Here is an 18,047-nt window from a genome sequence, read left to right as displayed (position 1 = left end):
AGGGCAGGAGTTCCTTCTTGGGCACGCTCACTTCAGGGTCGTGTTGGTGAGGCTCCTGTAGTGATAGCCTGGCAGAGAGAGGTGCACTGGCCCAGCTGGTACCCAAGGAGGCTGCAATAGGCAGGCAGGGCCCTTCCAGAAGCTATCACGTGATGTGTGTTCCATCCCCTCCTTTTTTTTTTTTTTTTTTTTTTTTTGTTTGTTTCACAAAATGCATTTACAGTGGCAAGGATCTTTACAGAGAAAACTAATTTTTTTTTTCTGGCTTAAAGAAACCTTCAAGCAAAAGAATGATGAGCATGCAAGATTTTAAATAATTAAAAGAGGCTTATTTTGAGATAGTTTCTTTTTCTTCTTTTTTTTAAGATTTCTTTATTTCATTGGAAAAGCAGATATACAGAAAGAAGGAGAGACAGTGATGGTTCACTCTCCAAGTGGCTATAATGGCTGGAGATGAGCTGATCTGAAGCCAGGAACCTCCTCCGGGTCTCCCACGCGGGTGCAGGGTCCCAAGGCTTTGGGCTGTCCTCGACTGCTTTCCCAGGCCACAAGCAGGGAGCTGGATGGGAAGTGGAGCAGCTGCTGGGATTAAAATCGGCACCCCTGTGGGATCCTGGCACGTTCAAGGTGAGAACTTTAGCTGCTAGGCCACTGCGCCGGGCCCTTTTTTTTTTTTTCTTAAAGACTTATTTATTTTTATGGTAAAGTCATATCTATAGAGAGGAGGAGAGACAGAGAGAAAGATTTTGCATCCACTGATTCACTCCCAAGTGACTGCAACTTCCAGAGCTGAGTAAATCCAAAGCCAAGAGCCAGGATGTTCTTTTAGGTCTCCTACACAGGCGCAGGGTCCCAAAGCTTTGGGCTATCCTCAACTGCTTTCCCAGGCCACAAGCAGGGAGCTGGATGGGAAGTGGAACAGCCAGGACATGAACCAGCGCCTATATGATATCCCAGATGTGCAACGCAAAGATTTAGCCACTAGGCCACTGCACCAGGCCCAAGGCTTTTTTAAAAAAGCTTTATCCATTTACGTGAAAGAGAAATCTTCATGTACTGGTTCACTTTCTCAAAATAGCCACAACAGCCAGGTTTAGGCTAAACTCAAACCACGAGCCAGAAATTCCATATGGGTTTCACAGGTGAGTGTCAGGTACACAAGTTATTACACTGTCACCCCACCTGCCACCCCCCTCCTAGGTGCACAGTGGCAGGCAGCTGGAATTGGAAAGCTAGCCGTACTGAGCCCCGGGCCCCATGCTGTGCCTGCGAGGCCTAAGTGTGCACCCAACTCCAGAAGTGTTCCCTCACTGCCACACCTTTCTTTGATTTTCTTCTAATATAACAAGCATCTTGGACTTTCCCTTCAAGGAAGCCACTTCGTGGAGTTGCACTTGGGAGGAGCAGCGTTGCAGAGCCCATTCCCAGGCCTTGGCAGAAGGGCTCAGGAAAATAGACTAAAAGGATCCTGCAAAGAGAGGAGGAACAGAGGGAGATGGACACCTCCCTCGTTGAAACTGGATTTAACGTGGCAGAACTGTCGCCCTGCGACCGACAGGGTAGAGACACCAGTCAGAGGCCAGGCGACACTGTGATGACACCTGGTTTATGACCGTGTCCCCTTCTGTTACCCACCTGCAGCCTTAGCAGATGGAGGCGTGAGGATGGCCTTTGCCATGTGCCACCTGCGTGTTGTTTTGTAACCTGCTGTACAGAAAAGTCTTAACAGGGGTGTAGAAAATTCTCTGATGAGAAATAAAAGCCAGTGCCATGGAAGGGGCATGAAACAACAGCAGCGGTGTGCGGCAGCAGGCGACTGTGCCCGGCCAGCAGAACAGAGCGCCTACTGTACTTCATACTGGTTCATCCAGTCTTTGCTTTCATGCTTTTCTGCTCCTTTGGCCAAAATACTGGCCTGCGTTTTTCCCAGGTTGTAGTTATTACACATGGTGCCTGCAGGGCACGAGGGGCTGGCAGATGCTTCAGGTCTGGAGAGTGTGGGCTCAGAACTAGCAAGCTGCCGGGCTCAGGCTTTTAGGTTCAGACCATCACCCACCAAGGGATCGGTTCTTTTGAAAGGTACAGGAGTGACTAGGGACAGCCTGCTGAGTTCCTATCAAACATTGAGAACAACAATAACAACCCTCTTGAACCCCTTCACCCACAAGGAACTTTGCACATGAAAGACATGAAACGTTTCATAGAGCAGAACATTCTTTGAAAGCACTTGCTTAAGGAAGTTAATTGATGAAAACTAGCAGCTTGGACAGGACTGCCCGAGTTCAAAGGCACCGCTTTTAATCCCAAACCATTTTCATTTTACTTAACTTTTATTTTTTTTTTTTTCTGGGTGACTAAACTGCAAGCTTCTATTAATCTACTGCCAAGTCATTTTTTTTCTTAAGAAGGTGGATCCTTTACAAGACCCATAGCCAGGAGACAGTGTTCAGGAATGCCGGTCGTACAGTTGTGTGTGGATAAAAACGGAGGCGTGGACAAGCAGGCCGTTCTCTTCCGCTGTGTACATCGGCTTCTGTGTCTGGCAAGTGTGCACTGATTGGAAACGGCGAGGAACCAGGGCTTGTTCCAGCTTGGAAACGTGATGCCTTTGGCAATATGTGACCTTGGAGAGTGAAACCTGATGTTTTGGTCGTTGGGATTTCGTGTAAGTGGAACAGCCAAGACGTCAACTGTTGCAAGGAGAATCATCCAGTTGACACATGCGCAGCTGGAGAGAGCTCAGCTCCAGGGGCGGACATGGAACATTTGGGGCTGAGCAGGGACCATCCAGAGTGCCCTGCTCGCAGCCAAGAAATGAGTGCTAGGTGGAAAAACATTTTAGCAAAGCTGTTTTTCCTTTCATTGCTAGTAGAAGAGATTTGTAACACAGACCTTTGTGGTGATTTTTTTTTTTTTTTTTTGTACATTTGAGAGTGAAAGAGCTTTTTAAAAAAATGACCAATTTAACTGCAGGGATTTGCCTTTTTTAAAAATACTTTTAGTTATTTTCATTTTTATTAGAAAAGCAGAGACAGGCAAAAAGAGATTTTCCATCTGTTGGTTCACTCCCAGGGGTGAGCAGGGCTGAAGCCCAGAGCCCAGAACTCCATTGCGCCCTCCAGCTGGGAGGCAGGGGCCAGGGACTTGGGGTATTATTACCTGCTGCCTCTTGGGCTACACAGAAGCATGAAGCTGGGACCAGAAGCAACACTGGGACTGAAACCTGGCTGAACTGCAAGTGTCCCAAAGGTAACCTAAACCATGGCGCCAAATGCCTGTCCCTGCTGCATTTCCCGCAAACAACAAATGGTGAGACTGAAATGAAATGAATGGAATGGGGCATCTTAACAAGTAGCACCAGTCAACCCTGCAGCCCCTTCTTCGTTGGGATTTATTTTCTAGGGCAATAAATAGATTTATTGAGGTGTTGTATCCTTTTTGGTTCTTGACTTCCAGTCTTGCTAGAGCTCTCAAAATAGCCACTTTCAGGTACTGTATTGGCTGTTCTAATTTTTTTTAAAAAGATTTATTTTTATTGCAAAGTCAGATATAGAAAGAGAGAAGAGACAGAGACAAAGATCTTCCGTCCATTGATTCACTCCCCAAGCAGCCACAATAGCCAGAGCTACACTGATCTGAAGCCAGGAGCCTGGAGCTCTTCTGGGTCTGCCACGCGGATGCAGGGTCCCAAGGCTTTGGACCATCCCTGACTGCTTTCCCAGGCCACAAGCAGGAAGCTGGATGGGAAATAGGGCTGCCAGGATTAAAACCTGTGCCCATATGGGATGCCAGTGCGTTTAAGGCAAGGACTTTAGCTGCTAGGCCACCTCACCGGGCCCAGTTGTTCTTATTTTTGATGGACTGAATCTTAGTCTTTTTTTAAAAAAGATTTGAATCTTAGTCTTAATTGACTCTTTAAAAAAAAGGGAGGGGGGGCAGATTTGCAGAGAGGAGGAGGAGAAAGATCTTTTGTCCATTGGTTTACTCCCTAAGTGGCTGCTACAGCCAGAGCTGAGCCAATTCAAAGCCAGGAGTCAGGAGTTTTTTCTGGTTCTCCCACTTGGGTGCAGGATCCCAAGACTTTGGACCATCCTCTGCTGCTTTTCCATTTGGGATTCCAGCAGATGCGAGATGAGGATTTAACCATTAGGCTATCACGCACGCCAACTCCCCCCCACAAGGACTTTAAGGAACAAAATATAACCTGGTATATTTAATGTCCCACAAGCATTACGTGGCATATGATCCTTTAACTTTGGCACTGTTAAATAGGATACACATTGGAAGTTAACTGGCAGGTAAAATCTTAAAAGTCATAAACTACTCAAGAAAGTATACTATCTAACACCTATTAGCATGAGTGATGATTTTTAACATGCAGAGACTAGGGGCCGGCCTTGTGTGGTAGTGGGCTGAGTTAGGGCTTTGGCATCTGTCATTTGAGTGACAAGTAGGGTTCTTACTGCTCTGCTTCTGGTCCAGCATCCTGCTTATGTGCGTAGGAAACTGCAGAGGATGGCTCAGCTACTTCACCCCCGTCACCCACCTGGGAGCCCCAGATAGAATTTCTGTCTCCTGGCTTTGGCTCAGAGCAGACTGTTGCAGCCACCTGGGGAGAGAACCAGTAGATGGAAAATCTCTCTCTCTCTCTTTCCCCCTTGACTCATCTCTCTCTTCTCTCTCCGCCCCTCCCCATCCCAACACTGTCTCTCTCTCTCTTTGCCTTTCAAATAAATAAATAATTTTATTAAATGTAGAAGATAACAAGTATTGGTACAGATATGGAGAAAAATGGAACCCTTGCGCCCTATTGGTGGGAATGTAAAATAGTGTAGCCATTACAATAAGCAGTATAGCAGTTCCTTAAGAATTAAATATAGAATTTATTTAATTTCTTTAAATCCAGCAATTTCACATCTGGATATACACCCCCACAACTAAAGATTCAAAGAGGTATTTGTACACGTGTTCCTAGCAGCATGATTCACAATAACCCAGAGGGGAGAAGTGACCCACACATTCACAAATGGATTACAAAAAGGTGGCATGTTCATACATTGCGTGTGATTTACCTTAAAAAGGAAAGAGTTCTCCTGCATGTCACAATGTAAATGAGCCTCTGTAAACACTGTGCTCACTGTAATAAGCAAGACAAAAAGGATCAGTACTACACAGTGCCACTGATAAAATATACTTGGAGTAATCAGATTCCCAGGGAGAGAGAGCAGGTGGGGACTGTGGGTCGGAGGGAACGAGGAGTTCTCATGTGATGGGTTTCGAGGGAGAAGATAAAAAGCTTCTGGAGATGGATGGTGCATGGGATGACGTGGCATGTGAGGACAGTTAACATGACAGGACGATGCACTTAGTGATGGCTAAGGGGGTAAGCTGTTACAGATATTTGGTCACAATCAGGGCTGAAACACTCGACTATGAAGGAACTCTAGAAAGAAAGGGGTTGTGCATATTGAGTTGTGGGACAATGCTGCTACCAATATCCCATATGAGAATGGTTTCCAGGCCTGACTGCCTGTTTCCCCAATCCAGCTCCCTGCTAGTGCACCTGGGAAAGCCCAAAAATGGCCCAAGAGTGCCTGGACCCTTGCCAGGGGAGCTTCCGTCTGGCCTAGCTCCAGCTATGGCGACCACTTGGGCCGCTGAGTGGTTGGAGGATCATTTACTCCCTGCCTCTAATTTTGCCCTTCAAATAAATAAATCTTTTAAAGGGAAGGAAAAGGAACAGGAGAGGAAGAGAGGGAAAGGAAAGAGAGGAGAAGGGAAAGGAGAAGAGAGGAAAAGAAGTATTGAGAAGAAAAAGAAAAAGAAAGAAAAACAGTTCAGAGACAAGCTAACAGATTGACACAAGTTTATGGAAAAGAATAAACTTCTCTTTTGTTCTGTTTTTTGTTTGTTTTCTACAAGTTATTTGAACTCTCTTCCTATTGTCTGCCGCTCTTTCCTGCCCATCCAGAACCAGCGGAGCCCTGTGTGCGCATGCGTTTTAACTCACTCGCGTCCACACCCTCCTTGCCGTGTCTCTTCCACGCCTTCCAGCCAGCCTGTGTCCTTACCTTCCCTGCAGGCCAGCGAGCCAGCCACCAGACCCACTGTGCTCCTGGCAGTCCAGGGCAACTGCTCAGATGCAATCGGCTAGCTTTTATCATCTGCCTGCAACAACTATGAGAGGGAAAATTAAAGCAGAGAGGTCCATCTGGAGAACTCCAGAGCTGTCAGGTGGTCTGTGTTCCAGAGGCTTTGGAACAAATGTTAATGATAACTTAGACGACAGAGACAGGTCATTTTAAGGGAACTTTAGTTTGCTTTCAGGAAGTCTCAAATGGTCAATCTGCCCCTAGAAAAATGTGGCTTTGCAGGATTCTTGAAATCTTGGTCCAGGTTAGTGTGTCTTTCCACCACTTTCAAGAAAATTACACCATGAAATAGTCTGTCTTCTTTCTCATCACTAATCTGAACTTCAGGATGTAAGCCACCCTAAATTTGGGAAGGAAGCTGGACATTGGGTATTATAATGTTTTAAATAGTTACATGTTTAGATATTGCATATTTTAAAAAATGATATTTGTGCTCTTTCCATTACAGTTATGACAATCAGTAACTTTGCATGGAGATCTACTTACCCCTGCTTACACACATGCTCTGAAACTAAGATGAAGATCCCCTCCCACCACCACTGTCACCTTCACCAAAAGGAGAAGATAGTGTTGCTCCAAGATACATCCTTGAACTAAACCTCTTTTTCTTTCTTCTCCCAAGCTTTCGTAGGTTCACTCGATCCAACAGTGTGACGACGGCAGTACAGGCTGACCTGGACTTCCATGATAATCTGGAAAATTCTCTGGAATCTGTGGAGGACAATTCGTGTCCCAGTCCGATGGCCAGACAGTTCTCCAGGGATGCCAGCACCTCTACCGTTAGCATTCAGGGCTCAGGAAACCACTACCACGCCTGTGCAGCCGACGATGACTTTGACACGGATTTTGATCCCTCTATTCTGCCCCCTCCGGACCCCTGGATTGACTCTATCACTGAGGACCCTCTGGAGGCCGTGCAAAGGTCAGTGTGCCACCGGGACGGCCACTGGTTCCTGAAGCTTCTCCAAGCAGAGCGAGACCGTATGGAAGGCTGGTGCCAACAGATGGAGAGAGAGGAGAGGGAAAACAACCTGCCGGAAGACAGTAAGTAGTGCCGCCTTGGGCATCTGTCCACCCAGCGCTTGGCCAGGGCTCGCTCGGTGTCTCTCTGGGCACCGTTGTTTTCGCCCTGCCAGCTTCACCTGTGTGCCCTTGCCATTTCCCACCCCAACTGCGGCATGTGGAAGAGCTAAGCAGTTCCAGCCCAGACTCCGGGAGCTTCGGTGCTGCAGATAGAAAGAAAACTACTGCGCAGATGTTACACTGTTGTAGCTCAAGGGCTGGGATGTTCCTTTTCTTCTCTGAGAAATCTCAGACTCATCATGGAGGGGCCCTGTGTCTCCACCATGGCTTCTTTCCCCACAATTGTTCTGACATGTCACAGAGTCTCAGGGATCAGGGTTGTGGCGTGGAAGCTAAAGCTGCTGCCTGTGGTGGCAGTGTCCTGTTGTGGGAACCGGTTCATGTCCTAGCTGCTGCAATCTAACTTGTTGTTAATATGCTGGGAAGGCAGTGGAGGATGGCCCAAGTCCTTGGGCCCCTGCACCCATGTAGGGAGGGGTACCCAGAGCAATCTCCCAGCTCCTGGCTTTGGGTCAGCCCAGCTCCAGCCGTTGCAGACATTTGGTAGTGAACCAGAAAATGAAAGATCTCTCTCTTTCTGTCTCTTTCTCTGTCTTTCTCTGTAACTCTGCATTTCCAAAAATAATAAATAGATTTTTTTTTTTTAAAAAAAGAGGCTGATGGCAGGCCAGTAGAAACTCATGCTGAGTTGCACTCAGCAGTCTGTTTAACATGTACTTTCTCTGAAGTTTCAGGGAGATAAATCTTCAACTTTTGTGTTAGAGACTTACTAACTTGAAAGGCAGACTTAAGAGAAACAGAGGGAGAGAAAGATCTTGTGTCTGCAGGTCCACTCCTTTAGTAGCCTCAATGACTGGCATTCGATCAGATGGAAACCAGGAGACAAGAGCTTATTCCAGGTCTCTCACAAGGGTGTCAGGGACCCAAACACTTGGGCCGTTCTCTGCTGCCCTCCCAGCCACATGAGCAAAGAGCTGGATTGGAACTGGAGTAGCCAGACCAAACCAATGCTCATATAGAATGCTGGCATCGCAGGTGGCAGCTTAAGCTGTTACCACTGCAATGCAGACCCCTAGCCTTCAACCAGTAATGTAATTAACACAAGTTCAAATTTAGTGAGTTAGAATAAATTAAAAAAGGATGACTGAATAAAAGAAATACAGGACACCATCTTTTATATGTTATTTTTGAGTTTGGTGTTTTAATAAGCCTTTCTGTTAAAAACAAAAAACCCACAGTTGCGATTTTGCAGCTCTGCGTTGTGTTTTTCTGTTAATTTGTTTCTGCATTGGCTTTGTTGGTAATTCTAGAATGGAGTGTTAGTTGGGACCCAAGATGGTTCAGGACACTCTGGCTGACCACATGGATGGCTTGTGCTTAGAGCCAGGGGAAACGAAGCGCTGCTATGGGAAGCAGCAGGAAGTTACAGAGAAGTCCTGTTGGTCGTAACTCACATCAGTCTTCCTTAAACTTAGTTGGAACAGTTGGCGGCTTGTGATTGGCTGAGACCCAGCTCTCTGTTGCAAGAGTAGGTTACAACCTGTTTACATGTCAACTTAGGATGGAGCATAAAGGAACTTTGAGGCCATTCCTGAAATACGTACAGAGGTGGCGTTAGGGTAAACTTAATACATTTGACACATTTTCAACAATTCTGAAATTGGAATATAGTTATAGTGCGTACGCACTTTAATGTCACATGTTCATTGTCCTCTGAAAAGCAATTATTAAGTTAGTGGTTGCTTCTTCAACTGATATTTTTGCACTAAGAAATATTTATTGTTACATTTTTTGTGTGGAAATCATCTGGAAAAGCATTGCCATTCTGTAGCTTTCTAGACCTTTATGTAAACTAACCATTTCATTTTTAAATCATGGACATTTTAAAACATGCACAGAAGTAGAGAATTAAATATAATTAATCCCCCTGTATAATCATCCGTTCAACAACTGCCCACTCTTCATGTTTTCTCTCATTTGTTATTGATATTTTTTGCTGGAGTATTCCAGAGGAAATCCAAAGTCTCATGTCACTTTCTTTCTTTTTTTTTTTTAATTTATTTATTTTTATTGCAAAGTCAGATATAGAGGGAGAAAGAGAGACAGAGAGGAAGATCTTCTGTCTGTTGTTTCACTCCCCAAGTGACCGCAACAGCCAGAACTGTGCGAATCTGAAGCCAGGAGCCAGGAGCCTTTTCCAGGTCTCCCATGTGGAGGCAGGGTCCCAAGCCTTTGGGCCATCCTCGACTGCTTTCCCAGGCCACAGGCAGGGAGCTGGATGGGAAGCAGGGTCACTGAGATTAAAACTGGTGCCCATATGGGATCCCAAGCATGCAAAGTGAGGACTTTAGCCACTAGGCTAAAGTGCCAGGCCCTCATACCACTTCGTTTTACAATTCAAGGAGAAAAAGGACATTCTTAGAATGCTAACCACAGGTAATTGTCTGGTCTAGCTGTTTGGCTACCAATTTCAACACCCCCTTGTCTGAGTGCCTGGTGTGAGTGTAGCCTGTGGCCATTCCAGCTCCTTGGTCATGTGGACCCTAGGGGACAGTAGATGCTAGAGGATGTAGCGGGGGCACTGCCACCCGTGTGGGGGACCCTAATGAAATTCCTGGCTCGCAGATTCAGCCTGGCACAGCCCTAGCCATTGCAGGGCTTTGGAGAGTCAAATAGCAAATCTCTCTTCTCTCTCTCTCTGCTTGTCAAATAAAAGAGAAAAAAATTGTTTAAAGCACATAATCAGGCATTATCATCTCTGATTAAATAAGGAGTAGTACATTTCTTAATAATTAGATCTATCACTCGCTGGAAACCGTGTGAGAGACACTAAATGAACCAGGCTAGCTTTGTCAAGGGGCAGAGAGTATTTCCATAGGGAGACAATGGGAGTAGTTAAAAAAAAAAAGAAAGTTTTTGAAAATAAACAAATAAAAGATGAGTTTCTTTTGCTGAGAAAAAAATGAACTCCACGTATAGTTTCTTCATACTGCATATTTTCCGTGAACTTTCTGAGGCTTCTAGGTATATATTTTTTAAAGATTTATATTTCTTTTTATTGGAAAGACGATTATACAGAGAGGAGGAGAGACAGAGAGGAAGATCTTCCGTCTGATGCTTCACTCCCCAAGCGGCCACAACGGCCCGTGCTGTACCAGTTCCAAGCCAGGAGCCAGGAGCTTCTTCTGGGTCTCCCATGCAGGTGCAGGGTCCTAATTCTTTGGGTTGTCCTCGACTGCTTTCCCAGGGAGCTGGATGGGAAGTAGGGCTGCCGGGAATAGAGCCGGCGCCCACACGGCACGTGCAAGTTGAGGACTTTAACCACTACGCTATCACACTGGGCCCTCCTAGGTATATTTTTAGGAACAGAATCTGAGATTCCCTCCCCGAGTCTGCCCTCCCGCTGGTAGCTTGGCCCTGCTCGCCTTCCTCCTCTGACCTGCAAGGCCGCAGAGCTTCTTTTTGCCTGCATGAGTCAGTTGGGAAGTTCACAAATGGGTTTCTGTAAAGTTCCTTTAGCTCTTCCACATGAGGAGGACAAACAACGTGGCAGTGGAAAAGTAATTGTCCTTGACATTTGCCCCTAGCTGTGAGCATCACTGCGGGAGACTCTCCCGGATGCTGATCTACAACACACGTGCTAAGGCACAAGCTAGTTAGCGTTTGGCTGCGTAGACAGGTAGAGGCACCAGCCAGTAACTGTGGGCGAGGTTGGTGGTGGGTCTGCGTAACAAAACCTTAGCAATTGCATCATCCTGCTCTTTCTGGCTAGTGCGTGTTTAGGTTAGATTTTCCCATGGGGGTGAAGAAAAGACCCGCTGGTATCTAAGGAGCCATGGCACTTGGTGCTAGTGCTGGAGGGGACGAACTACCTTTCAGATTTCAGTTCAGTCAATTCCTTCATTCGGGACTTGGCTCAACTCCCTGGTTGGCTCCTGGCAGGAGCCAGGGGACCCTGGTACCTGATGTCTGCTTTTCATTGGTCTCCGCATCGGAGACTGGATCTACTTCCCTCAGTCTAGGTGCAGAATGAGGCTTGCCAACAGCCATTGTGAAACATGTGGGAAATCTTCCTCAATAGTAAAGGAGCTATAAGGACATGACATTTATTTTGATGCAACAGAAAACCCGGGTTTTCTGTAGAGTTGCTGGAGAAATATTTATGCTTTAAAATGAACAGTGCCAGGTAGGTCTCAAAATCATGAACATAAATACTGCCCGTCCACCCATCTGCTGTTCCAGACTGACTTCATTGTTCAGGCTGAATCAGGCCCATCTCCCTGGAGTCTGGGTTACACTGTGTGTTTATCCAGTAAGTATTTCGAACGTAATTTTATAATGGTCCATATACTCTCCTACACTCAGAAGTGAGCACCCTGCATACAGAAAATATTCATGTCTCATTTATCTGGCCTCTGGGATGCCTATTTGACACATTAGTAAGAAACCACCTGGGGAGGGGAAACCAGCATTGTGGTGCAGTGTGTCAAGTTGCTGTCTTCAACACCAAGCACCCCATGTGGGCACTGCTCCGAGTCCCAGCTATGCTTCTTCTGATCTGGCTCCCTGCTAATGTGCCTAAGAGAGCAGTGAGGAATAGCCCAAGCGCTTGAGCCCTCACCAGCCACCTGGGAGATCTGTATGCAGTGCCAGGCTCCTGAGTTCAGCCTGGCCATCTCTGGCTATTGCAGCCATCTGGGAAGTGAACCAGTGGATGAAAGAGCTCTTTTTCTTTGTTTCTTCCCCTGTCTCTGTAACTCCGCTTTTCAAATAATACATATAAATGGATGTTTTATATGTATATGAATCTTTTTTAAGAGACAATACTTGGCATCTCCATATCCCTTATTGAAACGTCCAAGTTCAAATCCCTGCTTTGTTTCCCATTCCAGCTCCCAGCTAATGGGCACCAGAGAGCCCATAGGTGACGGCTTAGTACAGGACTCCCTGCCAGAACCCTGGGAGACCCATGCCTTTCCTGGCCCCCAGCTTCGGCTGCCCCAGCCTTGCTTGTTGCAGGCATTTGGGGGTATGAACCAGTGAATAGGAAATCTCTCTTTCTGCCCAATAAACAAACAAATAAACAAATAAATAAATATTTAAAAATCAGCCTCTGACGCAAGGTAGAGAGTTCACAAACATAGAATGGAAGCTTCAGAAGGATTTTTGGAACTCTGTTTTATAAGTGTGTTTTGTTTGGAAAAACCTTTTTTCCTAGTTAGCTAAAAAAAAACCCCACTTGAATCAATATTTATATATTGTCTTCTTGTTTGGACTGGAGTAACAAAATAGCTGAAACTGGGTCGTTGCTATAGAGCAAACATTGATTGCTTTCTGTTCTGGAGACTGGAAGGTGTGAGATCAAGGTGCTGGCAGTTTGGTGTCTGGCCAGGGCTCCCTTTCTGCCTCAAGGCTGGTGCCTTTCTGCTGTGTCCCCACATGTCCTCAGGCCTCTTTCCGAAGGACACTCACAGGAATATGTGCAGGAATTTAGGAGGGCTCCACTCCCATAGCCTGGTACCTCCTACAGGCCCCACCTGTTGGCCTGTTATCTCTCCAGTGATTAGATTTCAACACAGAAATTTTGGAGGGACACAAACATTCAGACCATAATGATTAAGCAGCAGCTGCTGCTGCCAGAAACTGGAAGGGATATTTCCCTGTGAGATGACAGATTCTTCCAACACGGGCAATGATGCTGGTGGCAGAGGGGCTGTGCACCTGCCACAGAAGTGAAGGGAGAGCGTCTGTGTTGGCCAGATGACTCATCTCTATGAAACCCATGTGTCTTTTCCAGCTCCTAAGACGCAACTGCTTCCCATAAACAGTGAAGCCCTCCTCCGCATTTTTCATGCTCTGTGAGACACAACAGAAGGGTTTCAAACTACCAGAACTATGAAATTCTAAATGGCAGACAAAACTCTATGCTCAAAGCAAAGACTCTAATAAGGCCAGTGGGGAAGAATCTGACAATACAGCAGTTGCAGAACCCCATCCCCACCCCCATGGAGGAGGAGAATCAAGCACATGGAGGAATATTCATCTTGTCCTGACAATGACCCTGACAGTGGACCAGAGATGTTGACAGGTGCTGTTCCATTTGCTCTCCAACTACTTTCTGGCAGCTTCTTGTCCAAGGTCATGGGACACACAAGTGTCTGATAAAACAGATAGCACATGAATAACATTTGACAAAATAATGATACTTTGTGTTGCTTGGCACTGTCTGCAGTGAAGCTGTCCCTACGTGTGTGCCCCTGCTTCCTTGGCAACCACAATTCTGTCTCGATAACTGGGCTCGCTTGTAGAGGGCCTTTGTTTTCTGGATTCTCTGATTTAACCTTTTCTCCTTTTTTTTTTTTTTTTTTAAGTTGTAAAAGGAGATAGTAAAGAAAAGAGGCCAATTTCCAGGTAACCAACTTTTGCTCATTTTGTATTCGGTGTGTATCTGAGAAACAGCAAGGACAAATTCATCCCTTGGTCACTTTATATCTTTGGGCGCCCACGTGAAGGGACTGCCAAAAAGTATATGGGAAAATAAAACTGAAAGACAAATTTATCTTGATGCAAAACAATTTTGAAACCCATATGTAGTTTTTTGAAAATACACATTTCCCCATGAACTTCCTGAGGCACTCTGGTTTGTACCTTGTGGTGGGTCTCATTTCAGGGAACATGACAAAGGTACTTCCATCACAAAATCCTCCCGGGTAATCTGCTTTTCCAGGTCAGATTGAGCAGATGAATAGGTAGCACATGATAAAGGAAGATTCTAATCATGCCTGTTTAAATCATTGTGTGGAATACCAGAATTATCACAATCTTGAAATATTCAGAAAATATTTGGTGAATGCACTTAATGCCGCCAGTTGTACACTGAAAATGGTTAAAATGGCCAAAATACTCCCCTAAGGGATGGGTGTTTGGTTAGACACTGCTTGGACAGCCACATCCTTAAGCTCATTGCCTGGTTGGAGTCCTGCTTTACTTCCAGTTCCAGCTGCTTGCTAACTTGCACCTTGGGATGCAGGGATGGCTCAAGCGCTAGAGTTTCTGACACCCGCTTGCAAAACCCGAACTGGATTCCCAAACTCCTGGCTTTAGCCTGGCCCAGCCCTGGCTGTGGTGCTTATTTGGGGAGTGAGCCAGCAGGTGGAAGATCTGTCAGTGACTGCCTCTCTGCGTTGCAAATAAAAAAAGAATGAATAAGTACAAATTTTAAAATTCACCACCACTATCCCCAAAAAACCAAGGGCCGTAGCACCTGATGGTAGGCAAGATGGCCAGACTATCCCAACATTCTCATATGAAAGATAAGACATTTTGCTAAGTATCTTCCCGAGTCCACAACACCTGAGACACTTCTTTGCCCCATGGGAATTTGAAGTTCACCTTGTGGATTGGTGGGGCGGGGAGACAGGTTGTTATACTTATCTCTCCTTTGGTGAGTTGAGGAAGAGAGGGACCATCCAGTTTTAAATAATTACCCAGTTATCAATTATTTTGTGCTGCTATTATCTTAATGTTGACAGCTGCTTCCTGGGGATATTATTTTTGGCATGCTAGGGCAGGGAAATACTTTTCTCGTTCGCCTAAAACTGGCTACATGTGCTTAACCAAGGACAGACTGAAAGGCTCCCCTGACGCCTGGTAACTTCAAGCTGTCTTCCAAAAAGTGTAACTACAAATTCTCTGGGTGAGTGCAGCTATTGTTTTCCCTGATGAAAGCCAAGGCGAGTGAAGACTTCAGTTCTGGTTGTAACCTGTCAGTCTCCCCACTGGAGAGTAGGGTTTTGGCTTGATGACAAAATACTCCAACTCCACAGTGAGTGAGGCTTCCTACAAGCCATGGCAGCTGACAGAGTTCTTGTTCCGCTGCCCTGGAAGTGAAATGAGACCGCCTTGGCCCAGACAATGCCGCCGTTGTGTGACACAGCTGTCTCGGGGAGATGGCTCCATGCAAGTCACAGAGATCTGTCTGGCATTATCTCGCCGGGACGAAGCGGCCAGATGGAACTGAATGCGCCTGCCTGGGAATGCTGTCTGCCCGGGTGGAGAGCCAGGCGCTCGGATTTCAATGGCCTTGAGGATGAAAAACCGGTTGATTGTGCTTCAAAACCTCTTTGCTTCCTGAAGGGTGGACAACGTCTGTGAGGAATTCTCAAGCTTTATCAGACACTGATAAGCCTAGAGCATGTGCAAGAGGCAGATGAATTCCACTTCCATTGTGCCTGGTAATAGCATCCTCGTTAGTGAAACTCTGCCGTCGGGTCCCCCAGAAGGCCGGTGAGCCTGGGCAGCCAATAGGACCTGAAATAAGGTTTGCCTGGTTTCAGCTTTGGTTACAGACGTGGCGCGCTGTCTATCGGCGCGATCGCCAGGCCTCCCGGGCTGAGTTTGTGCGATGACGCTACAAGGGCCGGCGGCAGAAAAAGCAGCGCTCTGAACGGGTCCTTCAGCGCCTACAGCCGCTGTAGATTGCTCGGCAGGGAGCCGTGGGCGCATCCCAGCTCCTTTCGGGTTTATTCTCATCTTACTTTTAAACTGAACCTTCAAAGGGTCTGTCTCCGCCCCCCTGGCTTTCCCTGCTCCAACCCCACGCCTCCACAGGCAATCTGAGCTTAGTGAGTACAGAGGAAGAGGCAGCCATGAACAGGAAATAGTGTGTAACGTGCTTGATGATTAACCTTCAAAAACAAATGCCTACTTCCTTTTGCTTTGCAAGATGCTTGTGGCAGAGGACAGGAGGGAGCTTTGGTGTGGGTGAGCTGCTAGGGGTGTGTTCTGGAGGGGAAGCTGGTGTTAAGGGATGAAGAAAAGATGTGGTGAGAGGAAGGCAGCACCAAGTCTGGAAACAACTTTATCCCTAGGCCCATGGTGTTTCCATCATTCCTGCAGAGAGAGGGCACCCACTCCCTGGGCAATCTCCCATTGTTTTCTCCAATAGTAACTATTCCCATGGAATATAAATGCAATGGACTCCAGGCATAGTGTCCTGTCCTTTTCTATTAAATCATCAAGGGAAATAGAAATTAATTTCATTTCACCCAACTTGCAAATTCTCAAAACTTTCTTCATTGACCTGCATGATCTATATAACAGAAATTCAAAAAGTTCATAGAGATTTTTATTGAGAGCAGCACTATGGCTTCATCCATAAAGCCACAGTCCGCAGCCCCAGCATCTCATATGCGAGCTGTTTCGAGTCCCAGCTGCTTCACTTTAGATCTGACTCCCTGCCAATGACCCTGGGAAAACAGCGGAGGGTGGCCCAAGTGCTTGGGTCCCTGGACCCATGTGGGAAACATGAAAGAAATTCTTAGCTCCTGGCTTCAGCATGTCCCAGCCGTGGCCATTCTGACCATTCTGAGAATGAACCAGTGAGTGGAAGCCTCCCTCTCACACTCTCTCTCTCTCTTACTCTTTTAAAAATTTTTAAAAGAAAAAGTTTACTTCGGTGCATTGAAAAAAAAAAAACTTGTGTACTTTTTTTCATGAACTTTTTCAAAATTCCTTGTGTGCTTGGATTAAAAAAAAGTATTTATGAATTTGAAAGGCAGAGTTACAGAGGGAGAGAAAACAGTCTTTCTTCTGCTGATTCATTTCTCAAATGCCTACATTAGTTGGGCTGGGCCAGGCTGAAGCCAGGAGCCTGGAATCCTATCTGGGGCTCCCACAGGGGCAGGGCCCCAAACACTTGTCTTCTGTAGCTTTTCCCAAGCACATTAGCAGGGGGTTGAGTTGAAGGTAGAGTTGTGCCTATGGAATGCTGGTGACACAACCGAACTCACTGCGTCACAAGGCCAGCCCTGGATATCAAAAATGTCTGAACCAAAATAAACATCTTTCAGTTTATTTCCTCTATACCTAAAGTACCCTCGTGTATGGATAGTGTTCCATGACTGATGTCAGCTGAAATAAAGACCCAAAGTCTAATCATCCTTTATGAGTAAGACTCCCGGTAGAATCCAGACTGGAAAAGTCAGTTTAAATGACCCAAGTTTCTGAACATTTGCTCTTTAAAATAAAACAACCTGAGTTTATTGATTTGTTTTTTTTTTTAAACAATGGAAACTCTGCTTTCAGTCACCAGTAAGATTTCTACTTGAGAATTCTATTCTGTTTTCATTCATTAGTCACCAAAGTTTGACTCTTAGAAAACCAAAACAGCTGAATGGCAGTGTTTTTATTGAGTTTTACTGAGAATAAAACCATCCAAGACATTAGTGGGATGGTTTGTTGAGAGCAGTTCTGAACAGCCAGGAGCTGCGGGGCCACAGTTTAGAAAAATTCTCTGCCAAGAGAACATCGTAAACAAGTGTCTGCAGGTGGGTAATCCCAGCTTGATGGGATCACACGGATGTGGACTCACAAGTACATGTGACTTTGAAGTAAGAGGAGGATTCACTTTTAAATTCTTTTTCCTTTACCCCAAAACATTAAAAAAAAAGTCAAAACTTGCATATAAAGAAATGTAATCCACCGCCAATAAACACGTTCAATTTATCCCAGATGGCTTGGCTCGTCCTGCCTGCCACTGTAGCTAGCATTCTAAACAGCAACCCAAGAGGAGGAAGAGCTCCGTTAAGAATTCTGTCAGCCAGTTAGTCAACTTTATAATTTAATAAGATATGTTAAATACAGTAAAGAAGCTTAATGCATTAGGATTCACAAGGAGCAGAAGGCGGCAGTTACGGTTTTTTTCTGGTTGACATAGAGTTTGTAGGCAACTCTAACAACTTTAAAACTTACTCCTTCAGTGAAACACCAGATCATTTGATCCCTGGTGTTTCACTGAAGGAGTAAGTTTTA

At 45.8% G+C, this 18,047-nt stretch overlaps 1 protein-coding gene across 11 annotated transcripts in view; it reads left to right on the top strand.

Annotated features, from left to right (window-relative positions):
- The window catches only part of DLGAP1 (DLG associated protein 1), a 753,977-nt gene that overhangs the window by 715,690 nt on the left and 20,240 nt on the right, over positions 1-18,047 (top strand). For all 11 annotated transcript variants that reach the window (XM_004579625.2, XM_058676808.1, XM_058676806.1 and 8 more), the window contains one exon: positions 6,775-7,196. In XM_004579625.2, the coding sequence (XP_004579682.1) occupies positions 6,775-7,196 (422 nt within the window). The remainder of the gene's footprint in view (positions 1-6,774; positions 7,197-18,047) is intronic.

The sequence above is a fragment of the Ochotona princeps genome, chromosome 18 (genome assembly GCF_030435755.1).
Source record: "Ochotona princeps isolate mOchPri1 chromosome 18, mOchPri1.hap1, whole genome shotgun sequence".
NCBI classification, from domain to species: Eukaryota; Metazoa; Chordata; class Mammalia; order Lagomorpha; family Ochotonidae; genus Ochotona; species Ochotona princeps.
The sequence above is the reverse complement of the archived record's forward strand: the minus strand, read 5'-3'. Positions and strand labels throughout refer to the sequence as shown.